The sequence below is a fragment of the Temnothorax curvispinosus genome, unplaced genomic scaffold (genome assembly GCF_003070985.1).
Source record: "Temnothorax curvispinosus isolate PA1 unplaced genomic scaffold, ASM307098v1 QBEX01010053.1, whole genome shotgun sequence".
In the NCBI taxonomy this organism is placed as follows: domain Eukaryota; kingdom Metazoa; phylum Arthropoda; class Insecta; order Hymenoptera; family Formicidae; genus Temnothorax; species Temnothorax curvispinosus.
In genome coordinates this window covers 1467530-1494798 of record NW_020219833.1, presented here as the reverse complement: position 1 = coordinate 1494798, position 27269 = coordinate 1467530, and the positions used below count along the sequence as shown (strand labels likewise).

At 37.1% G+C, this 27269-nt stretch overlaps 2 protein-coding genes across 6 annotated transcripts in view; both read left to right on the top strand.

The window, feature by feature from the left end:
* Positions 1–27269, top strand: part of LOC112459675 (neurobeachin-like) — a 139624-nt gene that overhangs the window by 96357 nt on the left and 15998 nt on the right. Inside the window, exon 2 of one of the 2 annotated variants that reach the window (XM_025023908.1) lies at positions 12913–12965. The exons of the other annotated variant lie outside the window; for it this stretch is intronic. Within the exon in view, the coding sequence (XP_024879676.1) occupies positions 12913–12965 (53 nt within the window). The remainder of the gene's footprint in view (positions 1–12912; positions 12966–27269) is intronic. 2 annotated transcript variants of the gene reach the window in all.
* The window catches only part of LOC112459669 (neurobeachin), a 190817-nt gene continuing 184962 nt past the window's right edge, over positions 21415–27269 (top strand). For all 4 annotated transcript variants that reach the window (XM_025023900.1, XM_025023901.1, XM_025023899.1 and 1 more), the window contains exon 1: positions 21415–24674. In XM_025023900.1, coding sequence (XP_024879668.1) covers positions 24471–24674 — 204 coding nt within the window. In that variant the 5' untranslated portion in view covers positions 21415–24470. The remainder of the gene's footprint in view (positions 24675–27269) is intronic.

The following is a 27269-nucleotide window of genomic DNA, read 5'->3' as shown; positions in this document are numbered from 1 at the left end:
TCTCTACAATATACAATTTCATATGCATATTGTAAATGCCGGCCTCCGCGTAACAATATACATATGTGTAATTTCGCCGAAATGTTTTTAACTAAATATGGCACAACGTGTGCCAATGCGGCATGTGAGGCTATTAATTCATCTATATTTCCAATAAAATCACTGCAATATCTGTTTTGTTGATATTAACTCTGTATTTGATCTTTCTATTCTACGCAATATAAATTGTGAACGAGTACACTGAGAAAAAAAGCTGTTGCTTCAATTAAAGTGCTCTCACGGGGTGCTAAAAACATAAGTAGTTTATTCAATTGTATTATTATTAGACCCAATATTTGAATTATTAAACCAATACAGCTTTTTTTCTCAGTGTAACAAGGAAAAGTGGGCTTTGAGAGTCAAACGCGGTTAGTTGTGCGTGAGTCAACATTATGTAACATTTAATTAATAATTTAATTCAATACAAATTATAAATCGTACGCTTCGGCTCTACTTTGAGCCATTTTCAGCGACGCGCGGTAATAGAAAAAAAATTTAATAAAATCATAAGCTTTTCTATGAGCATAAGATGAGTATTTAACAATTAAATGTTCAAAGATAGTGTATCTTTCAAGAGAAAATACCAGAAAAATTCCGCTAATATATTCAAAAGCTGCAAAATATTCGGACTAAAATTGAAAATTGGAAACGGAGTTTTGGATGTTTTTTCTAAGGTTCCAGTTCGTCAATCTCACGTTCTCTGGACTTGGTTTGGTGAGTGGGTTTCACTTCTCTTTGTCGGTTAGTATCAATTTTCATTTTTAAGCGGAATATTTTGCAGACTATGAATGTTAGTAAAAATTTTTCTGGTATTTTCTCTTGAAAATTACACTATATTTTTGTACATTTAATTTTTAAATATTCACTTTATGTTCGTCGAAGAGCTTGAGATTATTTCTCTATCACTGTATCGCTGATGGGCTCATAGAGCCAAAACGCTTTATATAATTTGTATTGAATTATTAATTAAATATTACATAACGTTAACTCACGCACAACTATAAACCGTGTTTGACTATCAAAGCCCATTTTTTCCTTGTTACTCGTTAATTTTAATATCGAGAGTTTTTAGTTAATTAATCATTTATTTCAATATAAATGTATTTGCCGTATTTAATCATAAGTCAGGTTCTCGCACAGAATCGAGTGTGTATGGCAGAAAAACTGCATTTATTAATTCGCTATTTCACATTTAAATCTACTTTATATAAAATAAAAAAACGAAACAGTAAAGGACTGGTCTTTGTGCGACTGCTGATAGCAAAGTTTAATGAAATGCCCGTACTTAACGCATATATTGTCAAGAGTACACGTATTGACGTAATATTCTTTTTATGCAACTTTTCTCTGTGAGATTTTCATAAAATTTACTTTTTTATCGTTTGTAATTTCATGAGTTCTAACCCGCGTTTCGCCTAAAACATTCGTCGCTGCATACTCCACGAAATACCTCCTGATGTAATTCTTTCAAAATATTATTACGGAATTTCATGCACGCTAGCAAAAATATACGTAGATTAAGTTCTTCTACGAATGTGTATTAAAAATCGTATAAAAGTTTAACAAATTTTTCATGGACAATCAGTATGCGAATAAAATATGAAAGGATCATTGGGTCTTCAGCATTTCATGATATTTCTTTAATACGAATTATGTCTTTTCTCAAAAAATTAGATTTCCAGCATTTACTAATAGTGCACTACATTTCGTTACAAATCTATCGTTATAATTGTAAACAAGGTGGAACGACTGATGCTTTTATCAAATACCGTTATTTATTAATTGCATGTAACTCTGTCACGAAGAATGTCGTTAATAAGGTATACTTTTATAAATACATCGCTGGAATAAAGCAAGTTACAAAAGAGGAAAGGTATGCTTTTGCATATAGACACCTCGTTAAAATACTTGTATACGTGCCTGAGGATTGCGCTTTAACAGCGTATCATGAATATTCTGCGTTCATTTTCTCTAAATTTAATGTCCGCTTGTATTTTTCTTGGACAGACCGAACAAGTATGAAGCATAATATACACATAACAAAACGGCATCTAAGAAATTTGTGTATAATTAACTTTTCTGTAAAGTAAAAAGGAAGAAATTAAGATCAAATACTGCAGATTGAATGTTTCATCGAGTTGTAATTTTATTCATGTTTATCAACTGCTTTTAAACTCATTCATACTCTTTCTTATGAGAATAGAAAAAAACTGCTATTTGTACGATGAATAAAGAGCTTTCATTTTTCAACGAATTTTTGTCATACATCTTTTATATTGCGTGGGCGTATTAGGCAGATTTCTTTTCCTTCTTGCATTATACAAAATTTTGTACGTAACGGTAGAGGTTGCTAATATCGAGTTGTTGCTTTAACTATTAACTTCCTTTATAGACGCTGTATCGCCTCATACACGAGCGTAACGCCGGTAGACACTTACTTTTTAATGAGATCAGTAATATCCCAACAGCTTTGTTCCGGAGTTTCGCATACACCAGCGAAATAACCCACTACATCTATTCGCGTCTCTCCTTTATCGTTGAGATAGATAGATATACCTAATAACTTACAAGGCGTAAGTTTTAGAGTAAAATCCACGTGGAATATAATTCGTATTACATCACTATTAAAGGTTAGAGGATGAAATTTAAACCAATACCATGAGTTAGATTTATTTTGTTATTTTTAACTACCATGTGCGTCAAAATTTATTAGTTTGAAACAAAATAGGATTATTTTAACTCCATTGGTTTAGTCAAATTAACATTGTTTTAGTTAAATTAACTACATATTGAGTAGGAGTCAGTGGCGACCTACGGAATAGTTAGAAATTACTCAAAATTGAGTTGAATTTAACCCTATGAATTAAACAGTGTAGAATAAATAATTATTTTTGTCTTGTAAATTTTATTTCTTACTTTTATTTGTAGTTTCAAAATTTATGCGACTCGATAATCAATAACAAGAAAACGACTAAATATTTAGTTTATAAGCATTATAAACTAAAATGTTTTATGTATCTCAAAAGCGATTTAACAACAATTTTTGTCAAGACGAGAGTATTCATATTATTTTTGGAATTATATTTTATTTTTCATACTATCTTATTCTATCGATTAATCGAAGTCGTATGTTGTCGCAAAGGCTGCCCGTGGTGAACTTGGTAACTGGTCGCGGTAATTAAATCGAGTGATTTTATGATAACCTCCTCTCTTCCTCTCTCCTCGGCGAAGAATAGAGCTCTCGCTGTTTGAGACACTTGACTCGAAGCTACCCCCTTCTTTCTATCGTGGTCTATCGCAGTACCATTACCATCTCGTTTTATCTGGCGCCCACTTCCACTTCTTCCTGCACACGCTTCATTCACTTTCCTTCTACTACTACCCGTCAGCGTCACTAACTCATTTAAAACTCCGAGGACAGGCCTTTAATTAAAAAAGTTTACGCTTCTTATTGGCTGATCCCCGCGTCACATCGGGGTCTAATTGAAAATTACTCAGCGAATGGCTATTTCCATGAATAATTTTACATCGTTGCGTGTAAAAGTGTTTAATCACATTTGATCTCTGCGGTAATTTAATGTACTTAAGAGTAACTCGAAATGTTTAGGCAATTACTAATATTTATTTATTTAGCACGGCTGCTAATGTATACACTATTAAATTCACAGGGTTAAATTAAACTCAATTTTGAGTAATTTTTAACCATTCCATAGGTCGCCACTCCTACTCAATGTGTAGTTAATTTAACTAAAGCAACGTTAATTTGGCTAAACCAATGAAGTTAAAATAATCCTTCTTTGTTTCAAACTAATAAATTTTGACGCACATGGTATATATGTAGTTAAAAATAACAAAATATTATCTAACTCATGGTATTGGTTTAAATTTCATCCTCTAACCTTCAACAGTGTACTAGAAATTTAATCGTCCAGCTAAATAATTTTGACGATTTCGATGATATACTACGTGCGAGAAAGTGCAACGTTACCTGCTGACGTAATTCTGCATGAAACCTTTACCCCAAGGAAATATGCTATTCGCGTAAAGCGTAAAGGCGGAAACGATAGATGCTTCTGTGCTGCTGCTGAAATAAATTGTATATACGTTGACCCTTTCTTCGGGGTCTGAAGACGGAGTATATCACACGTATATGCCAGAGGGAAATAGAATTACGTCGTTCCTTTTCTCGATGAAATTAAATTACTACTTGGCCATTAACGCGAGTAGAATTTCATTACGTCTCGCTTTTCAAAAAAGGAAAAAAGTTACAATGGCAACGACTATGTTCTCCGCGGGATTGTTTCTTTTTTTTTTACGCCATTGCAGACAGCGTATAACAACCATACCTACACGTCTACGACGTGTGGAATGAAATATCAACGAGAGCAATATATTTTGCTTTTACTTTTCACCATGGCCAACGCAATCAATATAGTACATGCCACGCTAAAGGAATGAACACTTAATACCCGCTCGTTTAATGTGATAAAGGTGCTTCTAACACAAGTACGAGTTTTTATCTTTGCCCGTCGGGTTAAAACTCTAAACGGCGCCATTCGCCGTCAGAATAAATTGCATAGCATCAAGCACGATTGTTCTCACTTTGTTCGCGTGTTACTCGTCGAATAAAAATGGTGCGAGAGCGATACTGGACAACAGTGACCGCGTATTTCTCGGAAAGCTTGAATTTAATTCATTCCTTGAAAGAGGTGCTTTCAAACCCTCTCCCCTTTCCCCCCGTCCATTTTCGTGCCCTATATATCTTTTTCCACGAATACCTTGATTAATCGCGCGGAATTAAAAGCATACAAAGAAGAGAGGAATGTAGGGAAAAAATGTAATTCAATTAATTTCGTACTGCATTGGCTTTCGACGATGATAATTGCTAGGCTCGAAAAACGCGAGTGAGTCTTTACGAACGGCTGGTGAAGCTTTTGCAATACTGCACGTCATTTCGAGAATATTTTATTTTCGCGGAATTTATTTCCTCTTTGATACTAATGAATTCCTGCCTAGATATTTCATTCATAAAAATTACGCGAAAATGCGGATAATATCGAAATATGAAAAATATTCCACATTGATATATATACGTTAATATCAGATATAAATCAAATTTTCATTTTTATAGCTATTTTTCAGAATTGAATATTAACAATTTATTACCCGAGATAGAAAATTTATTAAAAATTTCATCGCGTTTATTTCGAGATAAAATATAATTAATTTCTCTTGATATAATAGAGCACGTGTCTTACTAGCGGACTACTGACACGTTAGGTTGGCGAACACAGAGAAGGGATATGGTTTTACGAATCTGGAAATTCTCGCAACAGCACGCTGAGCAACGTTTGCCGTGTGATGAAAATGTTAGCCTGAAGCGTACGCGTATACCATACTTAAATAATGTTGTCAATTTAGCAACTAACATAAGCTACACATAGGTAAATTGCTGTGGTTTTGGCGCAGCTACGAGATCGTCGAGATCGTTATCTCAAAGTACTCAAAGTGCAGCAAATTGATTTTGGTGCCTGATAATTAATGCCAAATGCGCGCGAGATTTGACGGTTGTGATATCGGTTTATTAAAGTTATTGCCGTAAATTTACATTAGCCACAAATTAATTTGTACTGCTTCGAAACTGCAGCACTTAAAATGCTGACAACATGACCTAATACTGACGAGCGCAATTCAAATTGGATGTTTTCATTGATATATATACTCTAAATATCTCTAAAATTACATTTGGTAATTACACATACAACACATCAAATATTCATAATATTTTAGATTAAACAAACCATACGAACTTTCTCCATTTAGCGTTAACCCCTTAATTTTAGTTTTATTTATTCTCATTTTCAAATACTGTAAATCTTAATAATAAATATCTTTATTGATTTTCATAGTTTAAATAATCGAACAAAAAGAATTTTTAATCAAGCATATGTTGCATCAGCCGATAAACTCGTTACTTTTTTTTATGAAGAAAAATATTTCGTATGGTAGAAATTTTCCGTACTATAAGTTGCAATTTGCGGCGTAATGAATTGGGAATGCGAAGCGGGAAAGGAATACGATTGTAGGTTTTAAACGAGATCTCGGTCGGAGCTTGAAAACTCAGAAATCCGTCGGAGCGAGATCCGAGGTTTCTGCGAAATTAAACAGGTGGTTTCACGGGTCGCTCTGATATGCTGAATACCCCGCCGCGGAATAATCAACTAGAGTTGCGTCTAAACTGTGATTTACAAATCTCGGGTACGCATGTTTATACGCGCAAAATTTGCACCTCAATTATGCCTACCCATTTCGAGGAAAGGGATTTATGAAAGAGATATGTTATATCCGTTCGTAGAATTCACAGAGAGATCCATTACCTCGAATTGAAATAAAAAACAATTCGAAACTCACTGATACGGTGCGCGACAGGGATGTTGTGACTACGCTGCGGTTGCTGTGGAAAATGTGGTTGATCTGGAAAATTGAAATATAAAGTCCAAATTATAGCAGCGCGTCCACAAAATAATTAAAATTTCAAAAAAGAATTATCGCGCGCGCGTCGAATTTATTCGTCTTTCAAGTGAATCGTTATTAAGATAAATAGTTTTTACAAAAAAATTCTTTTATAGCTTCATAAGCTCTTACGCGATAAATATAAAAATCTTTTTTAATTAATATTTTTTAAATAGTCTGGTAAATCAGATAAAGAGAATAGATAATTAATATCGTTATAACTACTCATATAAATAACATATAAAAAAAGTAATTACTTATTTCTGTATTGCTCTGTCACTGTCCGGTGTTGTTCTCTTCCTTTTAAATTAGTTCGTGCATTCATATTTTGTGCAATACTCGCGAAAACATGATTAATTGCAATCGCCCGCGCACTAATTACCAAATACGATAATCGCGCGGTACTTTGTACGGCACTCCCGGCATTAAACATATGCTATTCCATGAAAGACGAAATATTATTAATATTAATAAACGGTCGATATATCACTTTCCGTTATTGAAATTATTCGAATCGTGAAATGAAATAGTTGTCATATTTTCGCTAATCGCGAATTGAGCACACGAATTGATGAATAATTTGAAATTTACTGACAATGAATGATAATTATCAGAAAAAGAATGATCATATTCCTAATTTCTAGTAATGCGACGATACACGGAGCGACTTACGCCGCTACTTGCTCGCACGAGTGTCGACGCGGATAGTTTGGTAGCGCGTTGACCGCGTGTACACATACAATAGCGCGCTGTACGCCACAAAAAGGCAAACAAACGACGAACGCGGAATTTCGAAGGCTAGCAAATTTGCCGTTGCTATACCCGAAATATTTAATCTATTATGACGTGAATTTACACCGAATGTAGCCTGTTTCTTGCATTTTAAATTAATTTCATTAATTTCGATGTGCCATTGCATATCGTGCTTTGTTCCACTCATTAGCGATAATATGAAATTTGTCAGAAAAGTATAAATGAGATTATCTGTAGCGCACAATGTAGCAGTGAAAAATCGTAACCACACAGGACGTAAAATATTATAGATCCTTTTTTTTTAAAGCAGTAAAAGTTTTGACTCGTTCGGTTGCGTAATTATAACATTCTTTGTAAGTGTGTATTAGTAGATCTCGTCACCGTTTTCGTGCAGATCATTATGGAGCGACGAAATATTGAAAAAAAGATATGTGATAATTGTGTTAAATTGAAAGAGAGCACCACGGATTTATTATAAAAGATTATTATATTTAAAGAGTTTTAAAAAATATTTGGTGATCACGTTTTATCACGTGCTCAGATTTTTCAGTTGCGCTTTTATTTGAGAATTTTTGGCTAAAAAGGGATTATATATACGGTGCTACTACAGCGTGTGTGATGTTGGCACGACATTCTACGAATTTAAAAAAAGTACTAAGAGTTCTTGTAGCACTTTCTGCATAGTTCTGCAGTTTCTGATAAATTTTAAAAAGTTCCACATTCCTTATATTAAAAAATTGGAAAAATGTGCTAACTTCGCGAATCTATAGTACGACACCTTTCTAAAGTACCAAAACATATTGAAAATTATCATTTTTTACAAGAGTACCCGATAGTTCTATTCGAGTTCTAAACATATATACAATTTCAGATCGATATTCCACGAATTAACAATTTTTAAACAATTTTTGATATCCGCGCCCAGCACGACATTTAGTGAAAATGTATTTTGCTATTAATAATCAGGTTGTCAATATCAGTTAAAAAGTAATAATTGTTAATAAAAATGATAAATTTACGAATATTAAAGTACCTACGGGCCGCAATAATAATCCAAGCAATGTGTGCAAGATAATAATATTACAAAATATTTGCGCCAATTTGATTGGAAAACTAATAATAAAAAAGCGATTAAACCGATAACTGATTGAATTGGCTACAGGTATGCGTTGAATATTACGACATGCCATCCCCTATAGACTATTTTTATTGATTATGACATACTCAATCGTTGGTGTACCTTGCCGTAAAAATTAGCGTTTATCTCGATAAATGGATATTAAAAATTTCGCAGCCAATTTAAGACATTAACTCCGAGTGCAGGGATGGTCGTACCGACCTAAATATCATCGATAAATTTTCCCTTCAATACGTATTTCCTGCCGCCCACCATTTCCTCCCGTCTCTCATTACGCCACGCTGTCAAGCCTATACCGGGCAGTAATAAATTGCGCCCGATACGAAATGAGCTTAATACGTATTGACCAGTTATCTTCTTCTCCGAACGGAATCTTCCTTCATTCGTTCCTGTTTTCATCGCCGCGTTTTTCGAAATGCCGAGGCATGTCATCGCAGCCGGTGTACTTTCCTCTTGTGCTCTCCGCGAACGTTCGATCGGACAGGCACCTTGCCGAAGGGAATAAACGTTTCGGGAAGTACCGTTAAATGGTTTGACCCAATGCAATTGCGCAGGTTGGCAAGTTAACCGTCTCTACTAAACTTACTTGTCCAGCGCTCTGGTGCCTATCGCCTTAGGGGACATATACGCTGGACAAACTTGTCGGGATTGAAAGTTAAGGATGGTTACGGCAAAATATACGGCTGTTACCCTCATCTTACACGGTGGTTGCACAGTAAGTGGAGGACCGTTCCAGTGATCACTGAGTAGTTTTAAAAGTAGTCGAAGAATTAATGAGAATCTACGGAGAGATTTTCCGAAGATTGTACAAACTTCAAACGATTTTATCAATTTTTTTCAGTGTAACTTTAGAGATCTTAACATCTGTTTTTTATAATGTAAAAAATCACGATTTATATAAGAATTTTTTAAAATAATTATATCAAATCAAAATTTGAATTTTATACTGCAGTTGTATTTTTTGCTATCAGTTTATTGATTACAATTTAGCAATTATTAGTTGTAATAATCAGTAAATATATTAATTATAGTGTTTTAAGTTTTAATTATTCTTTTAAATGTATTTCTTATTTAAATTTATTTTATATTTTCTTTTTTACGGAGAGAATTTTATCTTAAAATTTACCCTGAAATCATGGTAGTTGTGGGACAACATGTACCACCAAGAATTTTATGCGAGCTATTCTGATTAATATCCACCATAATAAAAAATATTAATATCTATTACATTAAAATATAAAATATGGTTGATTAATTTTACTAAAATGTATCTAAGAAATTTCAATAATTTTTCAAAATTTACCAATCTGCTTGGTAATTTTTATCACGTTGTTTGTAAAATGTCTTTTGTATATATATTTTAAAAATTCCTTGGTTGCCAAGTTGTCCCAAGTTTCTAATGAATTTAAGGGTAAAATATAACAAAAAATTCTCTCCGTGTTCTTTTTGTTATCACATTTTTTGAAGAGTCTGAGATTTTTGTCAAATATTATTCACTAAGTATCTATCTATTAGCAACTTTTGAATAATGACACCACTTTTTTATGGAAAGAAAGATACAATTTACGCTTTATTTATATCTTACTTTTTTATGATTTTTCACTATTTTTTACTAGTTATATTTTATATTTTTCGTGTTTCATTTCTTATCTCATTGTATTCGCATGTAAATATCATGACAAGAGCATATGTATTCAACATATAGGCATCTGTGAAACGCGAAACGCAGGAGATCAGTTTTTGTCGCATATTGTTACGTCAGTTTTTCATAGAGTTATAGCGCTTTGAAAATTCAGCATGCACGTACCATTCATAAAAGAAAGTCGCCCGTATTTTTTGCACGTAATGCGACAGGTGCGCTAAAAACAGGTGTGAAAACACGTGTAGTACCACCAGGCGCTTTGAAATATGATACCGCCACCGAGAAACGCCCGCGTGGTCGCACTGTCCGATTCCTAAACCAAAATCACGGGTCGATATAATTGTTAATATCTCCACACACAAAAATTGTAGTGAAATGATTTTCATCTTATTTGAAAGCTTATAAGACTAGAGCGCTTGTAATGAATGCAGGATCGCTTATCTCGGACGATCAGTTTACGAGGTATTATTATTAATTATTGAAAATAAAATTAATTTTGTCTCGGAATCTCCGTCTTTAATTATCTTTATTGAAACCGCGAGTCGAGATAATATCGTTAATATCTCCGCTTAAAATAATTGCAGCGAAATGATTTTCGTCTCGTTCGAAAACGAATACTGTAGCGTTTTTAATGAGTGCAGAATCGCGGATAACTAAAATTGACAAGATCGTCGATTAATTACAAAAATAAAATTAATTACGCCGAATCGATCTCCGCGCTTAAAATAGAAATCTCATTATATATTTAAAGGTATAATATCTTTTCTCAGAAAAGTCGTAATGGCTTAAAACAATTTGCATTAAAAAATGCATGTTCTCATTTTCAATGATATCAAGATTATGTGCTATTTTATCTCTTTTCATTAAAAAAATAACAGTAAAGTTTTTAATTTTATAGCCTGTTTTTATAGTACAAATATGTTAAATGCGGAAATCTGAAAAAAATACACGAAATATTATATAAATAGTATTACTTCAATTTTTTGATCCGATTATTTATCTTTTATTGAGCGCTCTCAATTCAAAAATAGTAAATAGAAAAATGATATTTTAATTGGCAATGCAAAATATATTCGAAAAATATATATAACTGTTGCTATTATCTCTTTAAAATGATACACAAAATATTAACGTAAATATTGGAACGCATTGTAGAATAAAAGATTAATAAAATTGAATTTTTTCCCGCGGTCATAATATAAATGTTTTAGCCAATTGAGTGTAAAAATGTTGCTTGAATAGATAATGCAATTTTGCATTATCGCCAAAGTATGCGCCCTTCCGCTTTCACAAAAAGTACAGGAATAAAAGCTGAATATTTTGCTTGTTGCTAATGCTGTAACAAATTGTTAACATAACATTTCGCGATCATGTTTGTTAGTACTGAATAGCTCCGGCAGAAAGAAAGCAGCGATCAAAGAGCGAAAAAACAAATGAATGAATGAAACACAATCGTCTGCACAGTTATACATGTCTTATCCTCGGTATAATATACGATTTCTTCCTTTCTTTTGACACATAGATTGCTGAGATCCTCGCAATCCTCTTCCGGGTATCCGATTTACTTTCGTGTGGCTTCCTCATGACTGCTTTTAGGATCGTTTTAAGAAAAATGAAAATACCAACAACAGATAAAATCCTAATAAAAAAAAACTGAAATTGCTTTTACTTCAGAAGATAATATTTGGCACATGAAATAATATATCAGAGGCTTCCTGTGTATTTTTAATATATATCTTTATATATTTTTTATATAATTTTGTGAAACGAATTTTTTTTATGCTTTCTAATATAAAATATTTGAACACTGGTAATATTAAAGTTTTGAGTCTTAATATGTTATAACAGAAATTATTTTTGGCGAATGTGTGGAAGCAACAGCGGAATACACGTGAAAAAGCCAAAAAACAAAATAAAATATCGTAAAAACCTTTGCTACAAGGTAATTTATTTCCGCAGTAGCGAAGATCTAAAAGGCAATCTAGAAGATGTAGGCAAATTTACATGGCATTACATGGATACTTGAGCACAAATTTTATATTATTTAAAATATACGTAGGTATTTTTTCAGTGTTGACGTAAAGTCCAATAAATTACAGGAATTTTGAGGATTGTACATGTCTACAGTGCAATCATCTAGTTGTAAAACAATGTACAAATTAATCCGTAAATAAGAAAAATATATTAATTCCACATTTCTGTCTGATTATATTGTATCGTTGCAAATAATAATTAAAGTACGTCATTAACTTTTTGGAGAGATCTTTCTGATGGATATGTTCCACTTTTCAGCAAATCATAATTGTGATAATTAATTCACAGTCAGTTTATACGTTAAGTATTTATGCTTTCGTGTATAAACTCGATTAGTTTATCTCTTCCGCTTTGAAATTCTACAGATGTCATGAATTTTACAAAATAAGAGTCTTAGGAAGTAACACGCGATGTCAAGTCTTTATAGAATCTTGTAATGCGATAAGTTGTGGAATCGCGTGAGGATCTCGTATAACAGGTGGGTATGCCCGTTCACCTTAACGTTTATGAGTTTCACGCGCCAAAGGATTGCAGGATTTCCCCCAGTAACACGGAGACCTTGATAGAGTTCTTATTCTATATCTTATAGATTTCATCGTTCGTGCTGCACTTTGAACTTGTCATGGTTTCAGGCTGCTTTCGTCGTATTTCCGTGTTTATAGAATCTTATTTAAGCGATATACTTAATACGCATAAATATAATTATACTTTTATAAATATACAATACCATCTGCATATTATTTGTATTTATTAATTGTGCTTGCTAACACTTTCAATATTATTTTTGTTCCAGGTATGTATTCGGGAAAATGCGAGCGTATTACCCGGCCATTGTACAATTTGTGCGTGAGTAAATTGTGAATTCGGCATCTTATGAGACCGTCATTCTGTCATTTATCCCCGCCGAGATAATCTACACGGGACCCCTATTGTTTGAGCCTCTTTTTCATTTTATCCGTACTTTTGTTATCTCCTATTGTCTTGCATTACGCCTCATACTTCGCCTTTCATTCGACGTTCGGTTCGATAACAAGCTAGAGCGAGCAGAATATAACGAAAGAATATATACAAGCTCAGTCGCCGTGATGTCTGGAGGAAAAAGCTGCGCTGTCATATCCTCCGTGTAAGGATAAAAGGGATCGCATCTCCATTGATGATTTGTGTGCGTTTCTATCTCGGTAAAAGCCGAACGGAACACAAAATCTTCGCTACGAGAGTGAGGCCACCAAGCCGCTCTAAACGATGACTTTTTCCTATATACAACGTTTTATCGCTAACGTGCACTTTACAATACCGCTTCCCGTATACGATGTATCATGCGCGCACAACAATCAATCGTGCTTCCGTCACAGGTAGCTTTGCCGTAACGAATGAGGAAGTTTAATGACGGCGCTATTACGTCAAGTGCCTTAATAACGTTTCGCAGAGACTATTCCCGTACTTCGCGCTAATTCCGTATCAAACTACCAGCGAGACTGAAGTTACCTCGACGCGATTACCTCCCAGGAACAGGGAAAAATACTCCCGGGCAGTTCTTTCGTTATATTTGTCACGAGTTGGGAAGTGCGCGTTTCGCGAAGTTTCGTCTTTTTATCGATAGAACTTAATTTGTCGCGCAATTTTCATATTCTTTTTTGTCACTTTGCGCTATCGCAGTTTGCGCTGTCCAAGTTGTTGTCGTGACTTTTTATCGCGATCATGTTCACCTTTCTTTTTTTTCTTTCTCTCGCACAGAAGAAAATATGTATTATATTTAATTCTACAACATGCGCTCGTTATGCAAAAACTGCACCGGTTAGAGAAAAAGTCGTTCGTTATTAATTAAAATGTTGATTAAAAGATGGAATATTCGTTTAATCCAATTGCAATATCCTATCATCTCATATTATTCGATAAACTACGTATAAATATCTTTGTCCGTGAAACGATGGATGGAAATAGTAACGTCTGACTATAACAGATATCCCAGCTTTATTGCATTTATTGGTTGAGCTATCATTTCTTTGTTAGCAGTAAAACAGATTGATTGTATTTCGCGAATTTTTGAATAGTCAGCTAACGATCCTATTCTGATAGCACCCTCCCCATTCTCTCTCTCTCTCTCTTTCTCTCAACGTAACTGCAGGTGAAAATATAGATATTTCATGATGTGTTAACACTAGAGATGCGAAACGAAGCTTTCTCAATAATGCGAATTTCTATTGTAACGTATCGGAGATGTATTATAGATAAAAATTTGAGGATCGTTGAGTGCTTAATGCAACAGAGCTTTCTGATCGTGCGGTTTGCTCAATCGATATTTGCATCAACACTAACTAATCAGAAATCACCGACGACAATCGGAAAATTTATATCATGCTCCGAACGCAAACACGGTCTCGTATTTGGGTTCCCTGCTTCCAAACGACCGCATCCATTATACACCGCAATATACAATCGTGCGTGCTCGTTTACGCGTTGCAACATATGGAAACTCGGATAACCATTTTATCGGAAACCGCGGAACGAAAATGACCGGCTATAAGAGAAATCGTTCGTTATCATCGGATATCGCATTCGCGCGAGCGTTCTCAAAGGAAAGTCGCGGAGCAAGAGTCCATCACCACGTCTATTCCCTTCTCGCAATCGAGTTCTCAAGTCCGTGCTGCAACAGTCGGGTCTCGCCGGCGCGCGGCGTGACCGACGTGCATTGTATAACGAAGAGAGACGCACGTTTCACCTGCAGAAGAAGAAAGTGCATAATAAATCTTTCGACCTTTCCTCCGACCATCCGGTGGCACCGGCTTCTCGAGTGTGAGGGTCCGCGGAAAATGAGATTTCCCCGCGGCGCGCGATGTGACGCAGCGCGGCGTCTCCCGCGCTTTCAAAATTCAAAAGGAGCCCCACGACGGACGCTCCACTTCGGGAGAAACGCAGCTGGATGGTGAGAGCACGGAGGGACCAAAGCGAAAAGTCGGATAAGGAAAATCAGTTCGTGCTTAACGGAGAGAACTCGACGGCAACCCGTGGCACCTTTAGAGGCGAACTATTGTTGGCTCCATAACTGTCTTTGCTATTGTCATTGCACGCGCAAAAAAGACACTCCTTTCCGCGTCCTCCGCAAATGACTATCCTCGTGCTTATGCGTCGTCTGCGTATCTCTTGTTGTTTTCTCGTGCTTATCTTAACGGCACCAGAATATGTATATTCCCTATAGTAGAGAACTTTGATATTGCTTCAATTCTCTCTGACCTCTCAGTCTACAATTTACTTAGTTGAATATAAAAAATACGCTCCGATGTTTTTAGTTATTTTAACAATTTTAATATTAATATTAATGTCACTGTGTTATCATGTTTGATTCAAGACAAAGAAGATAACAATATATTTTAGTTTCCAATGAATCAATTTCTTATTAAATTTTTATTATGAAAAAGCATTATGGCACTGTTATTATATTTTTACTGATTGACGTTTTAATAAAAATACTTGCTATTTGTATGGAAATGGAATAATGTGATATCAACAATTGAATCTGAATGAAAAAATACATTTTAATAAAACGTCTGCATCTAAATTTATATACGTTTTATCATTTTGATTGAAAAATCCGTGTCTGTTATCAAGCGTTGCAATCGTAATATAGAAAATGACAACTGAAAAAAGGAGAGAGAAATAATAGATGCGCTCGATAGCGACTATGCCTTTCAAGTGGGAGCAAATATCTTGATTTAATATTAGTTCGTGACGTTGGGAAAGAGGGAGAGTAGCTGTCGATTCCTTCTCCTTAGCAGGGAGGAGTTTACGCATTAGTAACAGAACGTCGCGCAATTCGTCTTGGTATCTGTCCCAAAAAGGACAAAAGTTCGAATAAAAAGAAAGATGTATCGTTTCCATTCCAAAGTGTGCCGATATTGGTTTCAATTTTTTAAAGGTATCTACATATATTTTTATCTCTCAGATCCTTACATCTATTTTTTGAAATACATAATAAAAAAGAATTGGTAAGAATATGTTTCTTCAACTTTCATATTTTAATAAGAATATTATTCTATTTTGCCTACTGTTATCGAAACTGAGATGTTCCTTTTATCTATACTTGCACAGTATCGTATCTAATCGTACCTTTCTGGTAACAATCTGCGCAGTTGCCTGCTTTTGTTTAATGAACGTAATGCGGATTATACTGGTTTTGTTTAACGAACATAATGCGGATTTCCGTTCCTGTTTGCCAAGAAGCTCTCAACCCACCTATCTTATGCCGGTATAGTTCAATTTCGCTTTGATCGTATTTGCGTATTTAATTATATATTCATTCGATTGCGGCCAACCCGCCGCAATAGCGATTCGTATAATAGAGACAATAAATGTCTACATCATGGCGTATACAAACGCGAAGCGTATACTTGCTTACTGTTTATTTTCATGACAGGAAAAATAAATATCTTTTTTATATCTTTTGCAAAAAGTTATTTACGTACATCTTAATATTTATATATTTATATTTAGTTTATGTATGTATAATTGTTGTTCGGTATATTTAATCACACATATCGCAATAACTTCCGTTAATAAAATGTTTATATTTGATGCCACTCTGTGCAGTTTAGATTTATTCATAATGTATAAAGTTTAACGCAACAATGCAAACTGTTTAATGAAGTTTATATTGAAGTATTGCGTTGCATATTAATTTATGTCGTTTATATCAAACATAACGGTTTAAACATAATGAAATGTTTTTTGTATGACAAAGTAGTCGCAGTAACGAATAAACTTTTGATCAACTTGTTGCACTCACTTAATCATTCCTTAATTCACTTTAATATCTACAAATTACACGTTGAAATATTTTTTTTAACTTTGAGCAATATAAAGGTGTACTTGGATACATATAATCATTCGTCATTGGACATTGTTTTCAAGTTCTTTCAGCACGTTAGTACAGCAGATTTTACAATGTGGGGCACGGCAATTATACGGTTAGCTAAAACGAGGTACACTTTCGGAAGTAGGGAAATTTATAATCTAAGTCCCGCCATATATTAGGCAAAGTTACTTCCAGTCGTAAGCGCCGGAATATATCAATAGTCGAGCGATCCGTGTGCGTGTGGTCGCGCACGCGCGCGTAAAGATGCATCTTGCATGCATACATACATGTATATAGATCAAACGTTCCTCCCATAAAGCAGCAGCGACTTCCACTGTAGTTATCGGTGAAATCATTTTAGTTGCTCCAACTCCGTTTCGCTTTTCGACGGATTAATTAGCGTCGATGCGTACGTGACAGATAAAAATTAATTACGCTTTTATTTGCCATTTTTCTTCGTCGTACAAAAATTCGTGATGCCACGTATACATACATATATGATACACTTTATTATTTTCTAACAAAATCTTCATTTTCACGTATCAGTTTAAAGACAATTTAACGCATCTCATATATTAGCCATTAATAGATATTATCAGTACGTAATGAATATACGTAATTGTCATATTCAGATCAAGATTGATCAGAGACGGCCTTGTTAATTAATGAAACTAACTTATAAAATTTGTTACTGATTGGACACCATTGCGATCGATTTAATCAATTCAAATTGTATATGACATTCAATATATCAAATACCTATTTATTCGGTTATTCTGTGTGTATTAAAATTGCTAGATATTTTTGCTTCTTACGTTCTTATCTTGAATAAAATAATGAAAAAGAAATTATAGCCGAATATATTTCAAGGGGATAAAAGTACACTGGTTTTCAAGATATTTGTGACATTATTATTCTCTGATAATGAATTATTTTCACAGATTCAACGATAATACAGTGGAAGGAGGCCATAAAGAGTAGATATATATGTATATATTACAATGGTACAGCGCGCGCTGTATATTTATACGTGCTGTTTTCTATCGATCCGGCTCGCGTAAGCTTTTGTTCTCGTAATTAACTACCCTTTCATTCGGTACACCGTTTCAACCGACAAACTAGCAACATTTGTCGTTACAATGTGATACTGAAACTTATATCACTCGCGCGCTCGTATTTCGCTATCGATCGCGCATAGCTGCGGTATACGCGTGATTCTAAAAAACCATTTTAAGAGTGCGCGCCACATATATACATCTCGGCGACATGCTGCGCGCCTCAACAAATCTCCATGTCCGACACGACGAAGAAAGTTTTATCGTATTGGTTCGGAGGAAGCGGTGTCGAATGAAAAGAGGAATTGAATCTGAATTCATGCCGCGGGATACAATATGCTGTTCGTAAAGACGGGGGGCGCCTTCGTCCTGAGAAAAGAATTTTGCAACGAGTTTTACGTGCCTGCCTCAAACAGCGTTTGATAGGAAAAAACGAGATAAAACGGAAAAGGCTGTCTACTACATATGAATGTATGCTCCTGTAGGACCAGCTTATATTGAGAGCAAATATGTATCATTATGGTGTACGAGCGTGTAACGGTTATAGTGATTGAAGAAGTTAACACTTGTAAGAGAAAGTTATAACGTACATTGTAATAATGTTTTACCTACGTGAGAAATCGATTTTCCATTATATCGCAAAATATTCGTGCGCGCGATGCGATGAAGTTTGCAACTATAACATAAAGTTTAGTTAGCATCTTGAGTAATTAGGCGATAGAAGATTGGCTAAACATTCGCCGCCCCATATGAATTTCATATCGTGGAAGAAAGCAACTATGTATAGGGGCGGAAATATGGAGCAATTAGTGGAAGAGCATACCGTGGAAGAAGTTAGATGAGCGTGACGGTGGTGACCTTATCTGTTCCTAACAGGCACCAATTATCGAATTAGCGGGGAGAGCACTGACCAACAGTTTACCTGTGATTACGACGGTTTAGCATAGTTATCAGATTCAAGAAGACGTCGTCGTGCGCGCGACAAATATAACACCGTATCCATCTCCATTTGCAAATTTGCATTTTGAAATTGCATCTTAAAATTTGAAACAGAATTCAAGTAAATTTTTTATTTTTTAAATAAAATAACTGTGTCATAAATACAGCATTTTCTAGATAAATCACACTTTAATCACCCGATTTATTTCATTTTATTGAATATAACGAAGAACATGAAGCATACAATGTGTTGTTTAATAACGTTGTATTTGTCACTGTCTTTGCCTTCTTCGTGCAAACTTATTAAGAAGAACAACCTAAATAATACACAAGTCATGAGCCATTTGCAGATAACGTCGAGTCATTTTTAACGCGTTTAGGGAGTGAACGTATAGTACTTATTGTTCCTCCGTGTTTAAAGATAGAGAAATCTTTTGGTGATTACGACATTACGAGGGAAAGTTGGCGAGCTTAATGACTAAGTGCTTGTGGTAAAATTGTTTCTCAGTTATATTCTCTCTCTCTCTTTCTCTCTCTCTCTCGCTATAGGTCACATAAAATTGCTCTTCTATGTGAGTAAGGGACGAATGTTGGCCACGTGACGGGATTTTGGGCGTATCTCCCTGGGAAAAGGTTCTTTAACCACTTACCACTTCGCGCGATAGACCGCGACCGTTAATTCCGCGACTTCTCTGGCGCGACTCTCCGAACTTTATTAAAGCCAATTAAACCGGCGACACGAACTTATAGCGAACAGTTGCGCCGATGGTATGTACCGTAAATGCAAACTCACAATTTGTCGACCTGGCGCACCTAATCTCGCGGAATATCCGTCGTAACTTGCTCGTTCATGATGCACGAAGTCGGACGGTGCTTGGCGAAAGTTCGTTAAGGATATATGGGCCATTTACTTACACTACTGTTACGGTTTGACAAAAACTTGAGCGAATGTTCTATTTCCGCTTGATCGGAAAGAGTAGTAATATATTTTCATAAGATTTATATGCAGTATTTAATTAAGCATTATTATGACTTAGATTTCTTGACAAATAACATAAAATCAATAATGTGATTTAATAGAAACGATATATCTTTATTGCGTGATACACACACGACTTTAGTTGTTAGGTAGATTTGCTTTACCAATAGTTTTTGAGATAAAAAATTGCGAAAAGAAATGAACTGTTAAACAGTACAAAATTTATATCTCAAATAATAAAATTTAAAGCTAATAGACGTGATTAAATAAAAAATTAATTCGTTTATCGAATAATTCCTTAATTGCACAAGCAGTAGAAAAGATCGAAATAGGTCAGACGGTTGTGTAATATAAAGATAGAAAAGATGGAAAAATTTTATGTATAAAAGAAAAATACGTCTGTTTAAAAAAATTCTATGGGAATTGCAATAGAGAAATCAATAAAGAATATAAGGGAAAATGGGACAAGTGAACAAAAAGAGAATAAGCGATCTCGAGCTACAGAATGGAGATTTCGAAATAAAAGCGTACCATTGTACAGCGATGCAGTAGCGCAAATCATAGACGATCGTCGAAAACTCGAAACCACGTTGGTAATAGGAGCGCAATTCGCAAGCCAGACATGTATAAGATTTCAGTCGGATTACGATTTCGATCCCGTGGACTAAATCCTAGGGAGAGACGTATGACTGAATAGTCCGTACTTTAGCTATAAATTTAACGCTGGCTGTATCCGACTCACACACACATTTTCGTCTTGTGTTAATTCTGATTATAATCCCCGTAATATTTCTACCTTTTCTTCTGAGCTCGCGTTTATTATCGCCATCTGTCAACTAAAAATAATAGCCATTTTTTTATGCGAGCATTTCGTAAGAAACACCGGAAGTCGCATTAAGGACACCGCCAGGCGATCGCTAGTCGGTCAGACGCACGAGCGCATTCATCCGCTTGAATATCCAACCTAACCGTGCCTGGCGTAAAAATCGCCGCTGGCGTTATGCCGGGTCAACGGCGCGAGACGAAAGATACGCGATGAAGGGGCGCGAGGCGTGCGGCGCACACGGACGACATGAGGAAGAAAGAATGCGATAGAAGAACGCGATAGAGGAACGGGCAAGAGTTCGGGGAACGGCGAAAGGAAGGAACGAAAGAAGCGTAAGAAGCGGGATGACGAAGAATAAGACCCGAAGTACAGCGTTGGTCGGTTAGTATGGCCGGGGTGAAACGGCGAATAGCGCCTCGTGAGCGCGGACGGCCAGAAGGGGTGACGAACGGGGGGGGGGGGGGGGGTTCGCACGGGGGGGGAGACGAAGGGGGAGAGCTGGTGGATTTTGCGAGAGCTTCGCGCGAAGGGGCCGGGGGTGGCGCCGCGGGCCGCGCCGTCGCCCAGCATCCCTCGTTTCCACCCGCCCACTCTTGTAAAGGCGCACCCTCACGCCGAGAGTATCTGGTAGTCATACGTTGGCCCGTTGCGAGTCCGCTGATGTAGCTGCGCTGTTCTCGCTTCCAGTGTAAGTTGCGTTCCACGTTGTACGCGTCAGGCAGTCACGACCGTGGGTGTCCCGATCTCGATTCAAGTGTACCCGCGAAGAATCCGGTGGTCGATCTCGTCAATCGGTTCTCGCCGTCGTCGCTCTCGATCAATTCTCGTTTGTCATAAGACGAACACGAGAGGTGCGAAGAGCTCGTCGCGTGGTTCCCGCGATTGTTTTCTTCGAAGACGATCGAGCGCGCATCTCCTCGATTCTCCGTACTGTTGAAGTGACCGTGACAGCTGTCAGAACCAAGGCGCTTAATACCTCAACGCTAACATATCCGACGGGCTTGCACACATGGTCTGTGTTTTGTTTCTGTGATTACCTCGCCGTGGCTCCCTCTCGACCACTTCCGCTCGCGGCAACGAGCTACCATCGTGTCTAAAGCGCGCGCTTCAGCGACCTCGTGTGCGAGGTCCAGCGTGCGCGACGAGACGAGAAGACGTAGAATATAGTGGAACATTTCCCCGCTGCACGCGAGATGCTCGGACAACGGCGGTGCTTCCAGTGAGATGCTTGCCGATAGACGTGGCAGTAGCAGCTGTAGGATCATTGACACGATCCCCGAACCCCTGATCAACGACCTGGCTGTCATCGACAGCGGGAACGCGTTAACGTCCAGCATCTCGAGCGACCCTCGTTCGGGTGAAATCGTGTGATTGACATTATCCCGAACGGTCAGGCCGTTGTAGTATCGAGGACTCGCGCTTCGTATTTGCGTCCTTCGTCATTTTTTCTGTCACTGCTTCTCGCCGCGAAGCGGAATATCCGGTGGACGGAAATGCAACGTCACTGACGACGTTTAACCGAGAACGGTGCGATCGACGTTCGCCGTTACCTCACGTTAAAGTGCATTTAACGACTCCGTGATCATTTACGGCGTAAGAGACGTTTTATGTGGGGGACGTAGTAGGATAGAAACGACATTGAAAGAGAGAGAGAGAGAGAGAATTTACCGTTTTAAACGAGAGCTTGAGATCCTTCGCTCCTTCGAAGATCAGTGTTACTTTTTTTACAAGGCTCATAAACGTTCCACAAACGCTCACGAATTTACGGCAATTGAGCGGAGAAATGGATACGTTCTTGATTATCGGCATCTTCTTCTTCTGCTACGAGATGTGCGATTTAATCAGACGGTATACCGCCCCGCAAACGATAGAACCGCATTGCCCGGCGGAAACGACCACCAAGCCACTGCCCCCGCAGAAGATATATTCGATTTCTCGCAAAATTCAAGGACCTCGCGCCTGTTGCCCGCAATAGATCGCGCGTTCGATTCCGATACGGATAATTCTATCTACGGTCGTTTAACATCTGTTAAATGTGGGAAACGAGCCGCTTCGTGTGAGCTAGCGGCTGACGAAGAATCTTCGTTGAACCTCAAACGGATATAGAACTCCGCCGAGCCCCAAGTCGGAGCAAATGGATGGCCGCGCAAGATGGATTTACAGTTCCGCGCAGTGATAACAGACGGCCGTCTCGGAGATTCATGATGTTTACGGAGGTTCGAGGTGGCAATGCGATCGATAATTATTTGTCAGCTGTTATGCCACCTGGAACGTAGGATCAGCGGCTAGCTCTTAGGTGACGAGTTCGTGGACGAGTAATACAATGGCAATTCGCAAATTGTGTCGATAAAACGAACGTACCGTTTCATTCATAAATACTCTGGAACGGTATAAGGCGTGCAGCAAGCTGTGAATCGATAAAGACGCGATGGATAGAATCCTTCGGGCGGTTTTTCGCCCGTAGACAACAGAACGATTCGCTGACGGGACTTATTAAAGTCGTTACCAATACTATTCAATCTTCATGGATGTGTGCGAGTTTTTCGCGGATACATAAAATCGACGGTGATGAGTTTACTCGAGCGGTATTATAGTTGACGCCGCAGCGCGTACGGTGCCGTCGTCTCGAGGAAAGCGAGAGATAGATCGTCGTTAGACTTTTGAGAGACCCGGTAAGTGATATCGATTGAGACGTCGCGGCTGATAGTTCGCCACGAGAGAGTGAGGGGAAAAGCAAACTCGCTTGACGAACTCTTCAGTACGTGCCTGTGAATGCAAACTTTAGCATTGGACGTCGAACATCGTCGATGCGGCCGCTCCGAGCCGCGTCACATAAACAAGAAGTGAAGTTTCTTTTGTGTACATCAAATAAATCGGCGTGGTCGTGAATGGTGGTACATCATTCCACTCCAAAATATAATGCGTCGTGCCGGCACGTCCAAGGGAAGAAGAGGAGTAGTAACGTCGTTTATATGTCGTGATTGTATATGTTCACTGCCCGTAACTCAATCTTAACGTCCGTCGTATCGAAAAGTTTCTGTGTAGAAAGTAATAACCTCTCTCTCTCTTTCTCACGGTTAGTGCAGCGACCACGTCATGACGTAAAAATCGTTTGTCAGAAGAGAAGAGAGAAGGATTGACAGCTCGAAGTGTGTTAACAAGGAAAATTAGACTGCAGCGCTATTAAATTTTGCAGTTGCCTGCGAAAAGGTCCAATTTACTTTTAACAAAAGCGTATTAAATAAATAAAATATGCTCACAGTGCGTTGCCATCAGCGAAATTTTTTTTTCGGAACAGAAATGGCATTCGCGCTGTTTTTTAGTTACACATTTAACGAAAAAGCTTCAACATCAAACGAAAACACCGTAAATTAAATTGCTGTGTTTTCTGATGTCGTTTTCTGATGTGTTTTCTGATGTCGTATAATGTGATTCACGATGCACGCATCAAAACGCTTTCCGACTGATTGCGAGGGTGTTTCTGATCAGTCAAAGTGGGATTTCTCGTGCCGGAAGATTTAGCGCGAGGACGAATCTCGAGGCGAAATTCGTTCATCAATGCGGCGAAGAAGGGGAGGATCATGACTAATGCTCGATACCAGCCCCGAAGTTCGATGCCCCGACGCCACGACGACACTGTGACCCCTTTTTGGCCGATAACCCGAGAGAGATCGAAACAAGAGATCACCGAAAATTAGAAGACATGGACTCACTCGAACGTCTAATGAGTTCCCGTTCTCATCACCCGGCTCTTACGGCAGCCACGCGATCGCAGAATGCCTTTGTCCAGGCCAACCTCTGCTCCGTGATAGGCCGCAAAGGGCGACACCTCAACGGAACCTTTTGTTTAACCGGAGACACGATGGAAGGCATCATACAGTGCCTGGTCTTCCTCAAAGCTTTCTCGGTAAGAAATCCGTATCTGTCTATCTCCTACTCGCGTATTCGCCCGTAGTGTGTTCAGTGAATTCTTGATTTAACCTTTATATGATGAGATACCTTAAAAACTCTCTTTTTCCCGATATTTTACCATATTTTTTGTGATTCGTATATCAGAACCTTAGGATAATACATTATTCAATATATAAAACATATGCTTTCATATCACAAAAGGGAAAAGAATACGACGAGCCGAAATATGTTCCATAAAATTTAGGATAACATGTTATTAAAATTACGCGTACAATGTGTTGATAGTCTTTTAACTAGCACGGGGTTAAGTAAGAATGAATGACTGTCCGCTTAAAACGGTTAGTATAAAAACGACGACGCTTCTTACGCTGATACTACGACAATGAGTTATTCCGGCAGTTAATTCCCGTATGTTATCTCGTTAGACGCGTTTAAAGAACGCCTGATTACGTACCATTTGTCGAGCCAAGAGAGATTAAGATATCTTTATCACGTGTCGCCACTGTTAACTGGAAATTAAGATCTTTTTTTTTTTGCTCGTAATCTTCCTTTTTACTCCAGATATGCCTTTATTTCGTGTCCGCGCTGCACTTAGAAGATTGCTTTCTTTTTAGTATAGTAAATTGAAGTGCACTTTGTAGTCCACTTCATTTTCCATGCACGACTGTAGCAACGTGATACGCATACGCATCGCGCGTATGTGCAAGTGTGTTCGCGAGTACGTAAAACATGAGGATGTTTCGGAAGTTCTTACGATGGGATTTGCTCTTTATCGCTGAAATGAGGGGACAATAAGTGGCTAATTACATTAGTAAAGTACCATAGTAATTCACCTAATAATGTGCTAAAGTAATTCAATAGACCACTTTCCATAATTCAAGCGCGCGTTCTGTACATTACCGCGATTCATTATTACATCGACCAAGCTGTTACCATATTTTATCCGCGCGTACAATTCCGGCTTAACTTAATTACATTTTCGAAATTTCCACGTTCAATGTCATAAATGCAAACGTATCTTGAGTCTCGAAGCAACGATTAGAAAATTGTTTTAAATTTACATGTATACTATGTAGTAACGCGCTATGTCTACGTAACAAACATTCACCACGCGAGAAAAAGCATGTCTCCGAAAAGGCAAGCAAGCTTTTATCTAATTAATATGTTTTAAAATAACGAGGTGCTTTACATAAACTGCCTCTTGAAAGTAGAAAGAAGAAACAAGAAACATGTTGAGAAGTTAGATTATCATGAGATTACAATGAGAATGTAACTTGGATTAATTATTTTGATTGTTATTATTGTAAATTGAAAACTTTCAATCGCAATTTGTATTAACTCAATCCCTATTAAGGAAAAGTTAATTTTAAAAATAATTTTTTTGTCTGTGCATGCTGTCCATTGATATTTATCAAGTAATATAGTTATCATTATAAACAGAAAATTATTGAAATGATCGAAATTAAGGCATATACGCTGTGCATATTTTTTCTATGTGAAGAAAATGTTTCGCTATATATATGTAAATCATCCATTTCTTTAGTCAACAAGACTCTTTATTTACTTTACTTGTTTAAGAGAAACACGTTGCCTTAACGAGAAGAAATGTAAAAGGAAATAATAAACAAACGGAAATATTACGCAAGTATTAAAAATTTTTATATTTCAGACTACCAATATTTATTATTAGGAATATAATTGGAAGATAAATAAAACTATGAGGAATTAATAAATAAATTACGGCATTCATTAAAATGATGAATTGTTTGAAATTAGCAGCTATTACATGAAAATAAACTTGCTTTGCTCTTTGAAAGATTGACTAACTTCATTTTACGCTGCTCGTGAAATGTTACTCTTTTTTTTTATTGAATTGAATACACTATATAAAAAGCTTCGATCAAGTTATTTATGTTCCGCTCCACGTTGGTGATCGTTAACCGATGTTATGAATTTTTCAACGGATGTTACGAGTCAACGTTAGGATGAAGCGGTTCCCACCGAATCGATCTCGATATCGCCTTTTTGCTACGTAAAGATTTTCACCTCAAAAGCAAGCATCGCGATAGCATTGAAAGACGAGCATGCACTTTCTTGAAGCAATAAAGCCTCGATGTTGTTTTCAAGTTGCGCATCGATACCCGGGGCAAAAAGCCTCGGAGTAGCGTCTCAAGAGAAATTTAAACTCGGAATTGCGAAAGGAATTGAGCTTTCCTTTGACCAAACTCTCCTCGCGCTGAATTGGCGCATGGTCGAGTGTACGGAACGTCCTGCTTAGTATCGTCTCATCAATCTCGGCGTAATTTAATTTACGAGTGCGTCCATCCTCGTTAAAGCATGCGCGTCTACACTCTACAGTCTTTGATCGGTCGCAGAAATTAAATAACGAAAATAACGTCGTCGTCGAGCCATGAACTTATACAAGTGATTGATACCATATACATGTATTCAATTATTTACATACACACACATCTGAGTTGCATATATGTGTATATCTAAAATGTAATTTTTTTATTTTGTAATTAAGAGTATCAACAGTATGAAAGATCCTTCTCGTGCACCGAAAACGAACCGATGATTTTGTGGCAGC